This window comes from Pteronotus mesoamericanus, unplaced genomic scaffold, assembly GCF_021234165.1.
Source record: "Pteronotus mesoamericanus isolate MK-2021 breed Mesoamerican mustached bat unplaced genomic scaffold, CSHL_Meso_final contig_33, whole genome shotgun sequence".
NCBI lineage: Eukaryota > Metazoa > Chordata > Mammalia > Chiroptera > Mormoopidae > Pteronotus > Pteronotus mesoamericanus.
This window is the reverse complement of record NW_026555135.1, coordinates 138,115-159,826: the sequence shown is the minus strand read 5'-3', so window position 1 is coordinate 159,826 and position 21,712 is coordinate 138,115. Positions and strand designations below refer to the sequence as shown.

Sequence of the window (21,712 nt, the reverse complement as noted above, 5' to 3'; positions counted from 1 at the left end):
TGATTCCATTTACATGGAGTTCAAGAATAGGCAATATCAACCTATATGACAAAAATCAGACTCTGATTGACTTCAGAGGATTGTGACACAAAGGAATTTGTGAGGGTAAAAGAAACATTCTATTTTTTATGAGGTATTAGATATCTGGATTTGTTTGTGCCAAAATTCACAGAAATGAAACTGATCTGTGCACTTCGCTATATATAAATTGTACCTCAAACTTAAAAAATATTTTAAAAGGTAATGACATTTATCAAAACCTAAGCAAGATGGTATGTCAACACAGAAAAAGGGCAAGTTTTAATTATCCAATCAAGACACTCTAATATTATAGTTTGTATTACTTGTTTCATGAATTAGTTGGGAAAAAATTAATCACTTCGTTATTGGGGGGTGAGGGAGAGCACGGAACTGAGGTTATGGTAAACCACCACAGCAACAACTGACATTTGAATGTCTATATACATGTTAGGCATTCGTGTATGGTCTATATACTTTGTCATTTTATTTAAAAACTAATAAGCATTGTCTGTAAATTTATAAAGCCAAGAAAGTAAGAGGATAGTCTCTTTGGCTATCAAATTTGGAATCTTTAAATGGTAGCAGGATACAAAATGTGAATTTATGAACTGACCAAAGCATAACTGTAAAGTGTTTATATGTTAACTTCTAAAAAAATGCAATAAAAAGAATATTTAAAAGTTTAGATAGCTGATTTTCATTCCTTTGAAAATCTGTGACAGATAAAAAGAAATTTCAAATGACTGCTAAGAGATTAGTCATGTATGAATCTGAACCTGACCTGCTGGATGCATGTGGTAAGTACTATTTTCTATTTCTTCCCGGTCATCCTGAAGTGACTCCTCATGAAAAGAGGTCTCTTCACTGCTTCCTTCGAGCCCATTTCTCAAGGCAGCACGCATGTTCAATGCAACAATGGTATCATCCACACTGCTGCTATTATTATGTTTATTTCCAGCAGTCTCTGGGGTTTGAGGAATGGGTTTTGCAATAGGGTTAGAATAAAAACGTGCCATAAGAGAATCATCATCTCCATCCGGCTGATGATTCTCATCAACAGGTTTGCTCAGGAAACTGAATCTGAAAAGGGAAAATAAAAACAATATCTGAGCCCTTGTAGTAGTAGTAACAATGATAATAGTTAACCCTTACTAAGTGCCTGGAACTATTCTAAGTAATTCCACATATTAAAAATATTAATACTTACACTAATCCTGAGACATAGGTTACTATCATCCTATTTCATAAAAAAACTAAGTCACAGAAAATAAAGGAGTTTCTCCGAAGTCAAAAAGCTGTTAAGTACTACAGTTGGAATTTTAACCCAGGACATCTGGCTGTAGATTCCATGCTTTTAACAGATCGATTTTCACAAATAAATGGAGTAGCAAATTTTTAGTAAAAAAAAAAAAAAAAAAAAATCCCTACTTTGTGGGGGAGTCAAATAATCAGGAGTGAATTTCAAATTTAAAAAACTGAGACTTCTGGCCCTGGCTGGTTTGGCTTGGAGGACTGAGCACCAGCATGCAAACTGAAAGGTCACCAGTTCAATTCCTGATTGGGGCACATGCCTGGGTGTTGCAGGCCAGGCCCCCAGTTGAGGGCTTCCAACAGGAACACAATTGATTTTTTTCTCACATCGATGTTTCTCTCCCTCTATTCCTCCCTTCCCTCTGTCTAAAAACAAATTAAAAACTAAAAATTAAAAATATATTAAAAATAAAAAAACTTCCTGTCAGGATGGCAGCATTGGCACACAATGGCTCGCCTCTTTGCATAGCCACATTAAAATTACAACTAAAATATAGAACAACCATCACTTAAAACCATCAGAAATCAAGTTGAATGGAAGTCTGACTACTACACAATTAAAGAAACCACTTCCATACAGACTAGTAGGAGGGATAGAGATGAGGAATGGGCTGGTCCCTCACTCACATGTGGTGGTTAAAAATTTGGGAGGGACATCTCAGGAGTGAGGAATGAGGCGTGCCAGCCCCACACCAGACCCCCACCCCAGGGTTCCAGTGCCAGGATGATAAATCCCCACAACTTCTGGCTGCAAAAAAACCAGCAGGAATTGAGTCAGTGGAAGAAACTGCTAGAGCCCAAAGCAGTTCCTCTTAAAGAACCCATACACAGACTCATCTACTAGACTCACTCCCTCTGACCTCCAGCACTGGGGTAGCATTTTGAAAGATACAAGTGCCATAAAGGGAGTAACTCAAGTGTCTGGAATCAAGGAAAGCAGAGGCTATTGTCCCTTTTCTAAACCCTCCCCGAACAGAGCCGGCAAGCTGGTGCCATCTCTGAGCCTCCATTAACCTGGCTAACACTGCATGACCTGCCTTGGAGACTCTGAGAGATACCACCCCACCCAATTAAGGGCCCACTCAAGCTAATTTTCCATATGAATGGCTGGTCTTGGCTCATGTTTCACAAATTCCTAAATCCTCTCAAATAAGCAACAGCCAGCCTCAGTGAGCCCCAGGCCCAGGACTAGCAGCAGTCAGCCTAGATTCACAGTTTGGCTTTGCCTGGGAATCTCCAAGCCCAGCACAAGTTGTAGCCATCTCAGACTGCTTTATGGCTCAGGTAGAGTGGCCTGGGGCAAAACACAGGTGGGGGCTGACCCTGGCCTGCAACACCCAGGAAACCCCAAGGTAAGTGCACCCAGTGGGGAGCTACAGACTTTGTCGGAGCATCACCATCCTCCACCTACACAGCCAATCCTCCATAGAGGGCAGAGGTTGGTGGTCCATGGTCCTTGCAGTTAACTGACCTGGATAAATCCCTCCCATTGATCTGCCAACAGCAATCAAGGCTCAACAACAAGATGAGGGTGTGCTCGGCTCACACGAAGGACAGACTTTGAGTACATAGCTTCGGTGACAGGGGAGGCCGTGCCACTGGACCCCACAAAACACCTATTACATTGAACCATGCAACTAAGACATGGAGTCAAAAAGCAGTTCTACCTACTACATAGAAACAAATACAGGAAGGCTGCCAAAATGAGAAGACAAAGAAACATGGCCCAAATGAAAGACAAGATCAAAACGCTGGAAAAAGAACTAAACAAAACGGAGATAAGCAATCAGTATTCAAAACACTGGTTATAAGGATGCTCACGGAACTTAGTGAGGACCCCAACAGCATAAAAAGATCTATTCAGAAGCAAAGGATACACTAATTGAAATAAAGAAGAATTTACAGGAAAACAACAGTAGAGTGGACAAAGCTGAGAATCAAATCAATGATATGGAACATAAGAAAGCAAACAAAAACAAAAACAAAAACCAAGTAACAAAAAACAAAAACAAAAAGAAAACAACCAATCAGAATAAGAAGAAAAACAAATCCAAAAAAATGAGACTAGCAATAAGCAACCCCTGAGATAACTTCAAGAGGTCAAACAATTGCATCATAGGGGTGCCGGAAGGAGAAGAGAAAGAGCAAGAAATTGGATATCTATTTGAAAAGAATAATGAAAGAAAACTTCCCTGATTGGGTGAAGGAAATAGACATGCAAGTTCAGGAAGCACAGATAGTCCCAAACAAGAGGGATGCAAAGAGACCCAAGACACATCATAATGAAAGTGCCAAAAGTTAAAGATAAAGAATCTTAAAAACAGCAAGAGAAAAGAAGTTAGTTACCTACAGGGTAGTTCCCATAAGATTGTCAGCTGATTTCTCAAAAGAAGCTCTGAAGACTAGAAGGGATTGGTAAGAAATATTCTAAGTCATGAAAAGTGGGGACCTATAGACAAGATTGCTCTACCCAGGAAAGCTATCATTTAGAATAGAAGGACAGATAAAGAGTTTTCCAGAGAAGAAAAAAACTAAAGAAGTTCATCATCACCAAACCATTATTATATGAAATGTCAAAAGGACTTAAGAAAAAGATGATCAAAAGTATGAACAATAAAATGGCAAAATAATACATCTCAACAATTGAATCTAAAAAACAAACTAAACAAACAAGAACAGAGACAGAGTCATGGATACGGAGAGCATTATGATGGTTGCCAGATGGGAGGGGAATGGATGAAGAGTTGAGGGGATTAAGAAGTACAAATAGGTCGTTACAGAATAGCCATGGGAGGGTGTCAGGATGACTAAGTGGTCTAAGGTGCCAGAATAGCCACGGGGATGTAAAGTACAGAGTAGGAAATAGAGCAGCCAAAAATTTACACACTTGACCCACAGAAATGAATAATCGTGGGGGGGATTGCCTGAGGAAATGGCTGGTGCTGAGTGCAGGGGGGAAAATGGGGAAAAAAATCAGGACAACTCTAATAGCATAATCAATAAAATATAATTAAAAAATAAAAATTGAAAAAAATTTCAGATTTTAATATTATCATCAGCAAAGTACTAGTACTTCATTAATGAAAAGATTCAAACTAAAATTTTATCCAAAGAGAAAACACAGGAGTGAAGATATATAGACACACATACACATACGTGTGTGTATGTAAATACACACACACACAGGTATTTTTCACTGTATCATTATTTCAAATATGGGAATATCAAATAACCTAAATGTCCTCCAACAGAGGACTGACTGAATTATCTTAGATTCACAAATAGCTATAGTCATTAAAAAAGAGGGTACAGATATAGTAATGCTGATATGCAATGGCATTTATAATAAAATAAATTGAAAAAAGCATGTTACAGAATATATATCATTCATGTATCCATGATATATCCATGTATAACCTCTACAATGTTCATCTATAAGAATATGCTTATAAACAAATTTCTAAACTGTAAAATGTATACCACACTAATAAGATTAGTGTATGTACTTCCACTGCCTCCTTTATACATTTTATATACTTCCACACTATTTTGCTTTGGCTTGGCTACAATGACTATCACTCCAACACTTATCACAAATTTCCATTTTAAGGGAGGTAAATGTCAAATTAATGGTAATCCTGTTCAAAATAAAATACATGGATACCAAAAGAGTTCTGCAGAATTAAATGAGAAGAACTGCAATAATTTTAAGGTCTAAAGTGCTCAAAAAGCAAAAACATGACTTAGTTTCTAGGTGCTGATCAGCTATTAATACTCCTACGTAACATTTGCCAAACTTCATAAATTTTCATAGAATAAATAAATTTTAGCTCAGAATCTTTTCCGAATGAGAATAGGGTACTTTACCAGAAACAACCCAAAACAGAATTCAGTTTACCTCTCTCCATTTTCTGGATAATCAGATGGTGAGGCTAGATCTTCTGATTCACGATTAACAGGAGAGAAGAGATTGCTATTGTTAAGGTTTTTCAAAACCAACTTCTTAATGCTCTTCCTATAAACAGAGACCAAAAGAAAAAGAAAAAAACACTTCAGGCACGCATAGTCACATCATAGACATTATCTTAAAAATTGGAGTCGAAAAAGGACACTCTTGTTCAATTCTTGTATTATCTAAAAATGACCTAACAAGTTCAAATCACAAACTATTTCTATGAGTACATGACCAGAACATAAGGTACGAAATATACTGCACTCCGATATTTAAAAGAATAAACCTAATCACATCCAAAACAAAGTAGGAATTCCCCCTAGAAAATATTAGTTCATGGTTCTCTGAACCACTGAGCACTTTATCCAAACAGTTCACTCATTATACTATGTCTTAAATTTCAATTATTTCTCTACATGTCTTTTCTCTTTAAACATTTTCCATCTTGTTTTTTTAAAGGAAAGATTATATACACACATCTATCTATCTATCTATCTATCTATCTATCTATCTATCTATCTATCTACCTACCTACCTACCTACCTATCATCTACCAACAGCAAGAGGGTGAAAAGAGAGGGAGAGAAACATCAACTGGTCACCTCTCACAGCCCCCAACCAGGAACGTGGCCAGCAGCCCAGGCATGTGCTCTACTGGGAATCAAACCTGCAACTTTTCAGTTTTCAGGGAGACACCTAACCTAGTGAGCCACGCCAGTCTGGGCTTCCTTCTTTTGGCACTAGGGATTCACAGCTGTCTCATCCCATAAAACTTGGCATGCTGCCCTGAAGAAAGTGGATAAACAGATACTTTTTTGACTAAATGAGAGACACTTTCACCTTTTGGTTACTGGACAACGCTCCCCGCTACTAAGCCACACTGGCCATGACAGAAAGATTTTTAAGAAAAGATGACAAGAAAGCAGTAGGAATAAGAAATCTTGATATCCAAAGATGCAAATGATCACAAATATCTAAAAATTTGGGTTCACATATAGCAGATTTACTTAAGGCAAGAACTTCCAAAGTATATGGGCTTCAAGTAGAAGAACCAATAGAAGAGATCTTAATTAACTTTCACTGAAACTCACGGGATTAATTAATGTGCTTCATTCCCTCTTAACACAAAACAAAACAAAACTGTAAGTAACAGAAAACTTGTATATTTCCTTCTAGACTCAAATGAGTTACATGGTAATAAATGTCAGTAGTGTCTGTTCCAAACCTGTGTAGGCTTGTTATACTCATTGTAATGATATTATTAAACAAGCCAATGAAACAGGCACTTGAAATGAAGAACTGTTATCTACATGAAAACTAAACTGAAACTTGCCTGCCTATTAATGGCAGACTAAGTAATGCAAACTAATCTTCTTAGGGAGGATAATTGGAAAAGGTGAAACTCTGTGTAGGCACTGAGAGCCAACAAGTTGTAAAAAAATGACTGAACTAGCAACTTGTAAGGGGACAGTGGCGTAGGGAGGTGTCTGGTACTTCAGAGTTGTTTTTGGCCTGAGAGGACTTTTCTGACTTGAAGGGGAAGGCTAAGAGGCTGACAGGACACTTTTGATTGTCTTATGGGATTAAGGAGACAGAGACTGGAGTCCAGAGCTACTAAGGGTGTGGGGACACCAGTGAATGTCACTCATTTTGTGTTGGGACCTGGGAAGTCTCTACCCCTGAAGTTAAGAGAAAACTGAAAGTAAAAGTACATGGTCACATGTTCAGCTTTGACTCATTTCTATAAGCAAATTTCATTAAAAAAAATCTTTTGTGAAGGTTAGTATCATCATACTTGAACTCGAATTACTGCCAGTTGTGAAAATAAATGACAAAATAATTTTAAAAAGGACACAAAAGGAAACAAGCTACATCTTCAAAGATAAATGGCCTATAGGCATAGAGTAGGATGCTCAACATCATTAGTCATAAAGAAAATGCAAATAAAAAGCAAGAGATACCACTTCATACCCACTACGATGGCAATTACAAAAAAAGCAAGCAAAACAGAAAATAAGTGCTTGACAAGGACATGAAGAAAACTGAAACACTGTATAGTGCTGGTGGGACTGTAAAACAGTGCAGCTGCTGTGGAAAACAGTTTGAAAGTTTCTCCAAAGGTTAAATATAGAATTAATATATGACCATAAATAATTCCAACCTAGGTATATACCCTAAAGATTTCAAAACAGGGACTCAAACAGATAATTGTACACCACGTTCATAGCAGCACTATTCACATAGCTCAAATGTGAAAACAACACATGTGTCCATCAACACATGAATGGGTAAACAAGTGGTATATCCATACAATGGAACAGCCTTGAAAAGAAATGATGTTCTGATACCTGCTACAACACAATGGACCTTAAAAACATTATGCCAAGTAAAACAATCCAGATGTGAAAGAATATTGTGTGATTGTAATGAGTTATCTAAAATGGGCAAATTCATACAGACAGAAAGTAATATATGGGTTTACAGGAACTAAGGAAAGGAAAAAGTAGGGAATTATTGCATAATAGGTACACAGTTTCTGTTTGGAATGATGAAGTAGTCCTGGAAATAGTGGTGTTAATTGTTATACAACATTGTAAAGGCTATTAAATATTAAAATGGATTCATTTAGGAAAACTTCAGATGAGTTCATATCTTTTTGTGATATTGGAAGTTAAGAATATAAAACATCCAAACCAGCCCTGACCACACTGAGCACAGTGTGGCTCAGTTGGCTGGGCATCATGCCACAAGCGAAAAGTTGCCAGTTCTATTCCCGCTCATGGCACATGCCCAGATTGTAGATCTGGTCCCAATTGGGGCCCATGAGAGAGGCAACTTGCACAGATGTTTCTCTCCTTCTTTCTACTCCTCTTCCCCTCTCTCTAAAAATAAGAAAATAAAATCTTTAAAAAAAAAAAAAAAATCCAGCCCTGGCTGGTGTGGCTCAGTGGATTGAGTGCTGGCTTATGAGACATAGGGTCATTGGTTCGATTCCCAGTCAGAGCACGTCCCTGGGTTGCAATCCTGGTCCCTAGTTGGGGGTGTGAGGCAACTGATCGATGTATCTCTCACACATCAATGTTTCTCTCTCTCTCTCTCCCCCCCCCCTTTTCTCCTTTCTAAAAATATATTTTAAAAAAAAAATTCCAACCCCCTCCTCCAAAACAGGTGTGGATAAAGACCTAAGTGATTAGCAGGCCAGACCTAACAATGATAAAATCATTCTTTTCAAAAACACCTGGAACATTTATAACCAGATGTTGGGCCATTAATGAAGTAGTAAACGATCACAGAAAAGAGAGCATCAATAATCACAGAACTTAGTTCTTTTAAATTACCAATAAAATGGGCAGATCCCTGACCGGAGATTGAGAAGAAGAAAAGTCACAGGCATGCAGGTGCGTGCATGCACATGCACATACACACACCCATGTCAGGAATCAAAATGGGGATAGCCCTACAGATTCTACCAAAATGAAAAAATGTGAACAGTCCTATAACTTTTAAATAAATTAACACCACCACCACCACCACCAATGCAAATACTACTTCAGGCTCATGTATCTTTACCAGTACCTAACATTCAATGAAAAAAACCAAACCAAAACTAAACAAACAAAAAAAAAGCCTATCTTATCTTACACACACTCTTCCAGAAAAGAGGAAGAGGAAATATTACCCAGTTTGTTTATCAGGATAACCTTTATACCAAAACTAGATGATATTTTAAGAAAGAAACATTCAACTAATCTAAGTCATGAATACAGAAGGCAAAAATCCTGGACAAAGTTTTACATATTGAATCCTACCAAAAAAGGAAGTTATCAAATATTACCTGGGCCCATTGGCAGTTACAGAATAGTCACAGGATGTGGAGTACAGTACATGGGATACAATTAAAAAAAAAAAAAAGACTGCTGAGAGCGACACCATGGAAGTAGAAGCAAAGAAGGAAGCATGGTATTAAACACATTGCATACCGCATAGAAATCTCTAAGACATATGCCAGGGTCAAATGACCAAAATACAATGTAACTGCAATGCTTTATGGGTTCGTGCAATTATATAGTTTTTCGTAGATTGACCTGCACGGTTTCCACCAATGAGATCGCTTCATTCGATGTGGACAAGACAGTGTGTTGACATCTAAAGTCCATAACAGATGGCGCGTGAAAAATGAGAAAACTCGTGAGCGGTCGTTAACAGATGGCGTACAAAACATGAGGGAACTTGTGAGCAGTACAGAATGTGTTAATAGCAAAATGTGTACTTTCCCACTCGAATCTTTTCTATTTGTATATCATACTTGCAAACCCTAAGGATATCAGGTGAAACTGTCCTGAAAGACAGTTGGAATGACGAATCCAAGCCCCTTTCAACAACTGTGTGCCTAACAATTGGCTAAATGCAGGGACATAAGCAGGAATACAGCCTCGGCCTTCAAAATAATCTAATGTTATTCTAAGAAATGTGTAAAACTGGACTTTCCATCTTTTCTGAAGCAGCGTCCCACCATATTTTTATGGAAAGAAAGTAGTAGTAAATTTTTTTAACATCATTCATAGACAAAGAACTGCAAGTGGTGATTTCCTACCTTTTCTCCAAAGCCCACTCCCTAAAAAACTTTTTCTGATTAGAAAAGTACTTGCAGCCTGTGTATGTGTGTATGTCTAACTATGTAACTAGAAAAACATACAACCCAGAAATAAAATGCCGTGAGGTTGTGTTTTCAGATGTTAACTATTAAGAGTTTAGTATGTATTTTTCTTCAGGTTTTTTTCTATGCATATATCAATTCTCTAGGGCATATTTGCTCTAATACATAATTTAAGTGTAATTTCTGTTTACCATCAACTAGAATCTTCTATAAACTTCATGAGTTTTTCTGTATAATTATCTTATTATTGAGTCAGTAGCTGTATTTATGGGAGTCAAAATTATATAGAGATTCTTCTTAATCAGTTTGGCCAGTTTGCACTGTAAGAAAAAAGTGTCTTCTGCTTAAAATTATGTAAGCACTAACCTCAAAAACAAAACAAAAAAACATGTATATGTAAAACTTAAAAGCATATTAATTAAAATATTTTTATGTTAACTGTTATCCTTAAAAAGTGGCTAGGTCCCTGCCTTCAAAATAATCTAATGCTAGTCTAAGAAATGTATAAAATTGTACTTTCCATCTTTTCTCAAGCAGCATCCCACCATATTTTTAAGGAAAGGAGTTTCATTCTGTGATATTCTATATTTTAAATAAAAAAAAATAACTGTGTAACACTGTAATATATTTAAATAAACAATTACATAGCACTTCATATTTAGTTCATATTAATACAGAGTAGGGCAAAAGTAGATTTACAGTTGTTTGTGTGGAAAATAATACAGTAATTAATAAGCAACAATACAAGAATCTGTTTTGTGTTCTCAAAACTATAAACCTACTTTTGTCCCACCCTGTATTTTACACTTAATTTATTTAAACAAAAATAAACTCACTTGGGCATGAATGCTCCATTGGCTAAGGATGGTTCATCATCATCCAGTCCGTCAAAGAGCTGTGACTTGGCCGTGCCTGTTGTTTGTAAAGCCTTTGGTCGAACTCTGGTGGCAGGGCGGGGTGTCAGTTTATAATGAGTGGGTGTAGTGAGAGCCTTCTGGGCTGCTGGATTTGTTGGTTTCAATCTCTGAAAGACAAAAGTATCATGACAAGTTCTAGTGTAACTCAAATGTATAATTTTGGCCTTAAAAATCAGAAGACCAGAGTGCAAGCCTCACCTCTGCCATTCACCCACTAGACACCTCTGGAAGCCTTGGATTCCAGAAAACAAGGATTATCAACACCTAATGTTGTACAGTGTGAATGCTAGTGAAACTGTTTTTATTTCTCTATCATTGACTTTTACTTATCTTGCCAGCCCCCATTTCAAGTATATGTCTGACTTGTTTTAAAATGTAACTGAGATACTGCATTTGAAGTGCTTTGTAAGTCAAAATGTACTAACATATTATTAATATAATTTGTGCATTTCTCTTTATCTTACAAAAGAGCTTACAGCATTTTTCTAAAACAAGAATGACAATACTTAGTCATTTTAAGAAAACATTGTATCAAAAAAATTACAAGAAAATTATTTTTCAATTAAATAAAAATTGTATGCTTCAAGAAAAACTGACACACAGCTGTGAATTAATATTCAACTGTTATGTAATCCAAATCACTCCCCAAAAACAGATTACTAGCTTGCATTTATCCATCATTTCACAAACACTGATAATCACCATGAATCAAACACCAAGTACTGGGAATAAAAATAATAAAATTACTTTCCCTGATTTTTGAGAAAACTGTAAGTTACTGGAGGAAACACACAACTAAATTAAGACTCCAGGTTGATTCTGATGGCACCTTTACCATGTTTCTATAGCATGTTCAGGATGTTAGGACTTTTGTTTCCTCTAATAGTAAACTACAGATATAGTATACACCACTGAAACAACAATGTCTAACATACAAAACATATCAATTTATTCTTCTCTTAAAAATGCAGACTGTTAAGAGTTCAGTAAAAATGAACCTTCTGAGATCTCTTTGTAATTTTTTACAATTCTGTGCCTTTTCTGGAAATGTCTTAACCTAGACTACCAAATTCTATGTACATACACAGAGTTAATTGTTACCTCTTCTGAAGTGTTACCAAACTCACTCTAGAATCTATGCTCTTCCCTCTATCACATTTTAATTTTTTATTAAGATTCACATAAAAGTCACCATTTTAATGCATACAATTGAGCGCTTTTTATTGTATTTACAAGGTTATGCAACCATTACTGCTACCTAAAGCCAGAACATTTCCTTCATTCCAAAAAGAAACCCCATTCTTCTGAATTCTTACCCTTATCCCTTAGCAAACAAGAATTTTTGACTCTATGGACTTGCCTATTATAAACATTTTACATAAATGGAATGATTAAGCTTTTTTGTGTTACACTGCATCTTTCACCTAGCCTAATTATTTTTGAAAGTTCATCCACAGTATAGTACTATTAGTATCTACTATATAGTATCAGTATTTCATTTCTTTTTATGGCTGAATGATATTCCACTGTATAGAAATACAAAATTTTGTTTATCCATTCATTCATGAGCAGATGGGCTCCTCTCTATATTATTATATATATTACTATACCCATTTATAGATGAAGAAACAGACTCAGAGAGGCAGAGAAACATGCCCAATGTCTCACACACTGTAAGTGGTAAAGCAAGGATTAAAGAGACCAAAGACTTTGCACCCATATGTACACTGCAGCACTATCTGCAATAGCCAAGATTCAGAAGCAACCCAAGTGCCTCTCAGTAGATGAGTGGGTAAATGCTGTTGTAGTACATTTACACAATGGACTCAGCCAAGAAAAGGACATCTTAGCTTTAGCGACATCATAGATGGACCTGTACAGTATAATAAGTGAAATAAGCCAGTCAGTGAAAGATAGATACCATATGATTTTACTTATACATGGGATCTAATGAACAACATAAACAAACAAAATAGAAACAGACATATATATATATATATATATATATATATATATATATATAAGGAAGCAGACTCATGATAGCTGTGAGAGGAGAGGGGGGTTGGGAGGCTGGATGAAAAAAGGTGAAGGGATTAAGCAAAAAACACACACATACGCAAAACAAAAACACCTCTAAACACCCATAGACACATGCATGGTGATTACCAGAGGGAAAGGTGGCAGGCAGGGGGTGGGCAGTGGAGGGGTTGGTAGAAGAGTGAAGGGGGGATAAATGGCGATGGAAGGAGACTTGACTTTGGGGTTGTAAACACACAATACAATATACAGATGATGTATTATAGAATTGTATACTTGAAACCCACATAATTTTATTAGCCAATGTCACCCCAATAAATTCAAGTAAACAAACAATAACAAAAAACAGACCGAACACTATGCTTTTAATGACACAGTGGGCAGAAGTTCATTTCTATGCCATTAGAGCATAAAGACTAAGACAAAGCTATGCAGAAATCAGGACAAAAGATTTTGATTTGCCATTTAAGAACATTATAATTTTAGGAAAATGAATCTCTTGGAGCTGAGCCTTAGTTTGCTGAACTATAAAATACCTGCCTTATTTCAGAGCTGTTAAAAAGTCACAGCCCTTGTCCTGGCTGGTGTGGCTCAGTTGGTTGAGTGCCAGCCTGTGAACCAAAAGGGTGCCAGTTTGATTCCCAGTCAGGGCACATGCCTGGACTGTAGGCCAGGTCCCCAGGTGGGGGCATCCAAGAGGCAACCAATTGATAGGTCTCCTGCACATTGATGTTGTTTCTCCCTCTTTCTCCCTTCCTTCCCCTCTCTAAAAATAAATAAAATCTTAAAAAAAAAAAAAAAGGCACAGCCCCCACATCTAGACCAGTGCTCATTTCAATGTTTGTTATGCTACCTTTCAACAGCAAAAATAATTTATCCTCTGACCTAGTGAAAAGCATAAATAAATGTGTCTTAAAAAATTAATTACACCTAACTTTGCTTAGGCTTTGTACATTAGAAATTACAATCTGCACATTTAGTTTATCCTCTCTGAGAATAAGAATCCTTAAATTTACCTCTTCTTTCTTCTTAGGGTCTGACATGGGATTCCGGAAGAGAGGGGAGTCTCCAAAAGGTGAGTATGTTAGACTGTTGATGTGCTGTTGGAGAACAGCCTGCTGCGCAGCAGAAGCATTTGGATCTGTCAAAGCTTTTTATAAAAAGAAAAGAAAAAGCAAGATGTCAGTCCAAAGATCCAGTGCATTTATAGCAAGAGAACTCAAAAATCTTTTTGAAGATGTGGTCTTCAAAATGTTCAGAATTACAATGGCATTACTGGTGGGGAGCAGGGGAGAAAACTGTGAAGAAATCAACAATCAAATAAAGGAATGAGTCAAAGATATGAAGAGGCACTGCATAAGAGACAACATAAATTCTACTTAGGTGTTCATCATTATTATTAACCAATGATATGTAAATTAAAACAACCTTGAAATATTTTTATGCCTAACTCATTATCTATCAGTGACACAGTTATATTAGTCTTTGACTTTAAAAACATTACAAAGTAGTTTAGTCTGTTTAAAAGAAACAATATGACAGTATATAGAGCACACACTATTTTTACAGTTTTCAAAGTAATAATTTCAAGCATGGAAATTAACCCAATGATTTAATTAAACTAAAAACAAAATAAAGAAAAATGTAAGTGTTCACTGAACACTATATTTAACAGCCAAGAACTGGAAACAACCTATGTCAAACATTAACAGTTGTAAAAATCATGATACATCAACATGGCAGTTTAAGTAGTTACTAAAAATAATTACAGTGTGTTTCATTGTAGACACAAGAAAGTATCTTTGATTTGCTTTAATAAGTACACACCCCAGAATAAAAAATATTATATATATTGAGAATATAGAGGAAGGCAGCGGCATACAAAAATATGAAAACAGCTGTTAAGGTGCCCTTAAAGGTTTATTATTTATACTTATCACACATATTATATTCAAGTAAAAATTGAAAGGAATAAAAGTCACCTAATTAGTCTAATTTTCTTTCAAAGTGTAAGAACAGGTCATCAGAGAATTTAAGAAACACAAAGAACAATGATCTACAACTGTACACAGTAAAAAGAAAAAAGAACCCCACATTATCTGCATTGTACCTTGACTGATGAAGAAACCTCTTTGCAAGATAAATATTTCCAAAAAGATTGCTAAAAAAATCAAATCACACTTAAGTCATTTTAGAGAGATACTTTTTTTCCTTTATAAACTAAGGCTAAGGTTGAAGCTAAAATATAAGACAGTATACATTAAAGGAGTGCCATAAACAAAACATTCTGAAATGTTTAATATTCACAATAGGAAGAAAAAACACAACAGCAGCAGCAGCAACAAGAAACCCAGAATAGACAGCTGAAACTAAATTTGTGACAAAGGGGTAGTTCCACCTGAGTCAAATTAAGCTTTCGTAAAAATCAAATGTATTCATTAAATACTAACACACTGTAGGCTGATATTTAGTGCAAGTGCAAATTTGCTCAGGATTGTGAAATCCAAAGGAGATGTCAGTTTAAAGAGCATACAGTACCCGGACCAGTGTGGCTCAGTTGTACCACAATGCAATAGGTCGCTAGTTCAATTCTCAGTCAGGGAACATAACATGTCTGGGTTGCAGGTTCAGTCCCCAGTCAGGGCGTTTACCAGAGGGAACAAATCAATGTTTTCTCTCATTTCCCTCCTCCTTTCCCCCTCTCTCCAAAAAAAAAAAAAAAAAAATTAAAAAACATATAGTATATCACCTGCATTCAGAAAAGTTCTTGAACCCATTTTAAGACTATAAGTGATAAAAATAATGTTGCAAAGTATGTTTTGTGTACGCAGTGGCACAAAGTATTAGTAGTGTCTGTGGACTATTCAAGATGACTCAAGAGAACCTGAATATTTTTAAAGAAGAATATTCACTGGTCAGTTTGCTACTTCACAGTCAGTTACCCATTAAAAGGCTGACTCGTACCAGCTAATCCCATCGTGTAATAAGTATAAGTAACCCCACCTGAACTTGCGCAGAAGAATGAAAGCTTCCATTAAAAACCCAAACATAATTAGAAAAACATGTGAGTATGTTTTTATTTTTCTTATGTTTAAGTATAAAGTCTTTTCTATGTTAACTCTATTATTTAAAAATACAGGAAAAAAAGAGCTTTCACATTAGCAAAAATAAGGTAAGAGAATAAGGAAACATAAGCATTAGTTAAGCTATCACTGGTGTTATATCCAATTCTGATTGCAATTATTTGAAACATCAAAAAACTGCACTATGATCAAATGATTAAAATAACAGGAAAATGTTTAAAAATTAACTCTTCTGAGAACAGAAGCAGCTAATGATACTTTATCTGGAAGAAAGACAAAGACAATAAGGTTCTGCAAAGAAATTGTAGCAGGCTGTTTTGCTTAGCTTTAGGAGGTAAAAGTGGAACCACTGGGTAAAATACTATGAAGGCAGGTATTTTTTAAGAAAAGATTTTATTTATTTATTTTTAGAGGGGAAGGGATGGAAAAGAGAGGGAGAGAAACATTAATGTGTGGTTGCTTCTCGTGCGCCCACTGCTGGGGACCTGACCCGCAACCTAGGCATTTGCCCTGATTGAGAATCGAACCAGTGACCTTTGGTTCGCAGGCTGGTACTCAATCCACTGAGCCACACCAGCCAGGGTACTTAAACAACCTGAACAAAAGAATAGAGTAGAATGATCTGTAAGAAAGGCACCTGAACTGAGGTTTTTAAAGTAAGTAAAGGACTCCCACAGTAGGGAATGACTGACATAAAGCACCTTCTAAGATTCTGTGATGCAAAAATGTACATTCTAAAAGTCAGGACAGCCCTGACTGGTATGGCTCAGTGGACTGTCCATCGTCCCTCAAAGTGAAAGATCGCAGGTTCAATTCCCTGTCAAGGCATATGCCTGTTTGGGTTGCCAGTTGGGGGCACACAGAGAGGCAACCGACTGATGTTTCTCCCGCACATCTGTGTTTCTCTCCCTGTCTTCCCCTCACTTTGAAAATAAGTAAAATTTTAAAAATTAAAATAAAAAAGGTCAATACAAGTACTTTTAAATGGGCAGTAACACTAATTATGCAACTGTAATACTAAATTTTTTGGTCGGAACTTTTTAATGGACTTTGAAAAAAGCTGGAATACAGAGAACAAATTTATGGTTGCCAGAGGGAGAGGGAGTTTTGGGGACTGACTGAAAAAGGTAAAAAGGAGTGAAAAATACATAATGGTAGTTACAAAAGTGTCATGGGGATGTAAAGTACAGCATAGGGAATACAGTTAATAACATTGTAATAACTACGTATGATGCCAGATGGGAACTGGAACTACCAAGAGGAACAGTTTGTAAAGTATATGACTGTCTAAACACTATGCTGTATATCTGAAACTAATACGAAATTATATTGAATGTAAACTGTAATTGAAAAAAAAATTAAAAATAGATGAGATTATTAAAAGCCATTCAGAAAACTTTCCAAGTAAAAATGGCAGGTTACAATATTTATGCTACCACTTCCCACTGAAAACCAAAAGTAAGGGAAATAAAATGAAAATATCATTTTTAATGATATAGCTTATTTTAATACTCAAAAGAGGTCAACTGGAATCCTAATTCACCTCCAATCCTTCCAAAGACCTAAATAAAATCTATGGTTAAAAATATTAAAATACATCGATATAACCCATAATTACAAAGAATGGGAAAGTAGCAAATGAATAGAGGATTACGATAAAAAACAAAGCTATATCTGCCTTTGAGAATCTCTGAAAGGTTAGGGATTCAAGAATATCAGCTTTGATGAAGTGTGACTGAAAATAGGAGAGAATAATCAATGCAAATTGTACATGCAAAACAAGGACACTGTCATCTGGATCCTAATCCCTGGTGCTCAACAGATAGGCTAAAAATAGCAGAGTGTGTGCCTCTGATGAAACCAAGGTAACTGTGCAAATAACAAGAGCAACTAGTTTGGGTGCTTGCATCATCCCAGAGCTGACATTGGATAATAACTGGTTCCTGGACTAGTTAGCTTAAAATGGAACCAACTGGTATACAAATAGCCAGTGAGCCTTTTATTCTATTATTCCTAAATATAAATGGAAAATGTCACCATGCATTAAAGAGTAAGATCAAAACAAAACAAACATAATCCTGAAAATTTAAGGAACAGAAGAACCTATGCAAACATCAGAATCAGTGTTACCATTAAAAATAATAATAATAATGACAATTAACAAATTCAGCCCGGCTGGTGTGGCTCAGTGGATTGAGTGCCAGCCTGCAAACCAAAGGGTTGCCAGTTCAATTCTCTGTCAGAGCACATGCCTGAGTTGTGAGCCAGGTCCCCAGAAGGGGGTGCGCAAGAGACAACCATACCTTGATGTTTCTCTCTTTCTCCCTCCCTTCCCCTTTCTCTCAAAATAAATAAATAAAACCTTTAAAATAAATTTAATGCCAATGAACAAATTCAGAGTTTCAATAAAAAACTGCATCTAAGAACCAGATGCTTAAATAAACTTTCAGAGAACAAGAAAAATTCTTATACATTAAAAATAAAAATTTAAATACAAAAGGTGATGATTTAGAAGAGAACCAAAAATCTAAAAAGTAGAAACACAGCTACTGCCCCCCCGCCAAAAAAAGTCCAAGCATTTATGATAGAAAAGATCTAAGCAGATCCTTGTATTTCAGGACAAAGGGACAATCCTAAATGTTTGTGGGAGTAGGGGGAACAAGTTTCAAGAATCAGGAAGACATTACAAGTCTCATTAGTAATGGTTAATACAAGAAGGAATACAGTAAAAGTTCTGAGAGTGAATTATTTTCATACCAGAACTCCTTAACATTAAAGTGTGAGAAATGAAGGAAGATATTTTTAGATCTGTAAGTGGCCAAAGTTTACCTTTCATATACACTTGAAAATACATTCCAGAAAACTCGGGGGAAAAAAGAGGAAAACTCTATATTCAGGACACAGCAGTTCCCACTAAAAGACTTGAAAGGAACATCGACAAGCAATGCTGAAGGCCTAGGGAATAATCAGAGCTCATATTGCTGCAGAGGACTTAGGGATCTAAGAACCAAGTATTCTAGGGTAAAAGAATTTAGATAACATCCTTAAGAATTTAGACTACTTTAGGAAGGCAATAAGGGCTGGCAATAAAAGGGAAAAAGAAGAATCAGAAATCCCAGGAAAAGCTCTAAGGTAAAGGTGTACTTGGCTGGGCAGCATTTGTTTTCATACGTATAATAAATGCATTCATTTGCAACTTTTATGCTTTAAACAGAAAAGACAGTAATAATTTAAGATAGAACGTGTTATCAACTTCATCTATATAAAAGTAAAAAGAGGCAAAGAAATGAGGAAAAAGAAGGGTAAAGAAGGATATTAATACACTAATATTCTTATTTGACCAAAGAGTCAAGAAATACTATCCTGCATTTGATAGAAGAAAAAAATGTATGTAAGGACATAGCTTAAATCTGCAAAGGCTTCTCAAAACGTGGTACATGGAGTATAATAGTACTGGAGACGAATTTAAATTCCTTTCTTTTCTACCTATCTATCTTGCTCTATTTATGTCAGATGATATCAATTTTTCCTTTTTGGTAGGACATAATTTTCTTTAAAAAGATATTTAAGTTAAAAAGTAAGTTAATTTTGAATTAGAAATAATAAAAGTGGCAGGTAGGTATTGCAAAAACTGAGAAAGGGTATTCAAATGAATGAAGCATGAAAAACACTTCAACAGACAAAACTGAACAGGAAATTTAGTAAATAAACACAGTTATATTGGAAGAAGCGAATAAAGAACATAGAGGTGATAAATGAGCTAAATTTTCACCTATCGTTAGCAATTTAAATTTACTTATATTTAATAAAGCAAAACACAGCAATATAAGCACATCATTCAGAGACATGAAATTAATTATATACCAGATGAATTTAAAGCTGTAACAGAAGTGGTTTCTTTGGGTGAGTAGGTCTGAGAATGGGGAAGCAGGGAAGTCCAGGATCGCTTACAAGTCCTTCTGCTCTACATAATTATTCATAAGTCTGCCGTGTACTGCTTTGGTAGGAGTGGAACAGAGGTGAAGTGGGAAATCAGGTCAGCAAGTTAAGTATTAGCAAGAAATAAACTGAGAAAAGCCTTCTAAAGTGACTGACACTTACCTACTGGGGCCTGGGGGGCTCCAAAGCCCAAAGTGGCTGTCGTGGTATTAAATCCAGGGGCCCCAAAGGCTCCTGTACCAAGAGGCCCTCCGATCTTAGGTTGGTTGTTCCCAAACAAAGATGCCTGTCCAGCACCAAGAGCTATGGAGACAAGAGGAAAGAAAAATGCGCCACAGAAGATCCTTTGAATGTTGTACCAGAGGTCAGTTACTTAAAAACATAATACATTTGGAAACTTCATAATGATCACTCATTTCAACAAGAGCTAATACAGTAAATGCTAACTATATGCCAGGCACTGTGCTGAGTACATTACATATATGGTAGGCAAAATATTGAACCTCTCTGTGTTGCTTCCTCAACTATAATGAGATGATAACACATGGCTTAGCTATTTATCCTAATATTTAAAGTAAATAAATACATGCTAAGCAAGTAGATGTCTGGTAAATATTAACACTCTTTAAATATTAAGTAGTATCATCTCTTTTACTCTCCATAAGCCTGGAAGCAGAAACTATTTTACAGATGAGAAAACTGAAGGTTTAGTAATTAGCTCCATGTCATAAATGTAGGAAAAAGTGAAACTGGGGTTCAAACCTCAGTGCATCTGACAAATACAATCTGGACTCTTAACTGCTACTCCATAGTAAAACAGGTTTTTTAAAGAATTAAAAATAGTTAATTCTCCTTAAATCTTAATATTTGCAAATCAGGCCCTGGCCTGGTAGCTCAGTGAGAGTAGAGTCTCACTATCCTAAGGTTGTGGGTTTGATCCATAACCAAGGCATACAAAAAACAACTAATGAATGTATAAACAAGTGGAACAACAAAGTGATCTTTCTCTCCTTCCTCTCTCTCTTTACAATCAATTTAAAAAATACTTGCAAATCAAAATACTCAATATCATTGTTTTGACTATTAAAAGCTAAACTACAGAAAACCAAATCCAATATATTTTCTTTGAATAAAAATAGTAACACTTTCAAGTATTTCATCTCATGAAAACTACTTTAGACTTTTTATTTTATAATAGCTAAATGACTTGTGATATAGTTACCAAAGAGAATCAAGTCTCAGCATGAATTAGCTTGGATGGAATAAGAACTTATTTTAACCAGAGGGAAACCCACTGCAGGAACTTGTAATGGTTTTTTTTTGGGTTGTTGTTGTTGTTTAAAGATTTTATTTTATTTTTTCAGAGAGAGGGGAAGGGAGAAAGAGGGAGAGAAACATTTATTGGTTGCCTCTCACATGCCTCCAAATGGAGATCCAGCCCACAATCCAGCAACCCAGGCATGTGCTCTCCCTACTTGGGAACTGAACCAGAGACCCTGTGGTTCGCAGGTCGGCACTCAACAGACTGGGCCACACAGGTCAGGGCTACACTTGTAACGTTTTAATGCCTAATGATTCTTACTTATGTCAGCAGTGATTTTTAAAGTATAAAACAGGGAGAATTCATTTATTTAGAATATGATACTGACATAAATCATTTAAAAGATTTCCAGCCTTGGCTGGTGTGGCTCACCAGACTGAGCATCGGCCTACAAATTGAAATGTTGCTGGTTTGTTCCTGGTCAGGACACATGCCTGGGTTGCAGACCTGGTCCCCAGCTGGGGGCATGCAGGT

The 21,712-nt window shown here is 36.2% G+C and overlaps 1 protein-coding gene across 6 annotated transcripts in view; it reads right to left on the bottom strand.

Annotated features, from left to right (window-relative positions):
• The window catches only part of LOC129072709 (nuclear pore complex protein Nup98-Nup96), a 104,135-nt gene that overhangs the window by 36,247 nt on the left and 46,176 nt on the right, over positions 1–21,712 (bottom strand). For 4 of the 6 annotated variants that reach the window (XM_054576195.1, XM_054576196.1, XM_054576197.1 and 1 more), the window contains exons 12-16: positions 20,080–20,220; positions 13,912–14,045; positions 10,778–10,965; positions 5,231–5,347; positions 803–1,101 (exon numbers count right to left, since the gene is read on the bottom strand). In XM_054576195.1, coding sequence (XP_054432170.1) covers positions 803–1,101; positions 5,231–5,347; positions 10,778–10,965; positions 13,912–14,045; positions 20,080–20,220 — 879 coding nt within the window. The remainder of the gene's footprint in view (positions 1–802; positions 1,102–5,230; positions 5,348–10,777; positions 10,966–13,911; positions 14,046–20,079; positions 20,221–21,712) is intronic. The other 2 variants (XM_054576199.1, XM_054576200.1) reach the window with 1 other exon arrangement.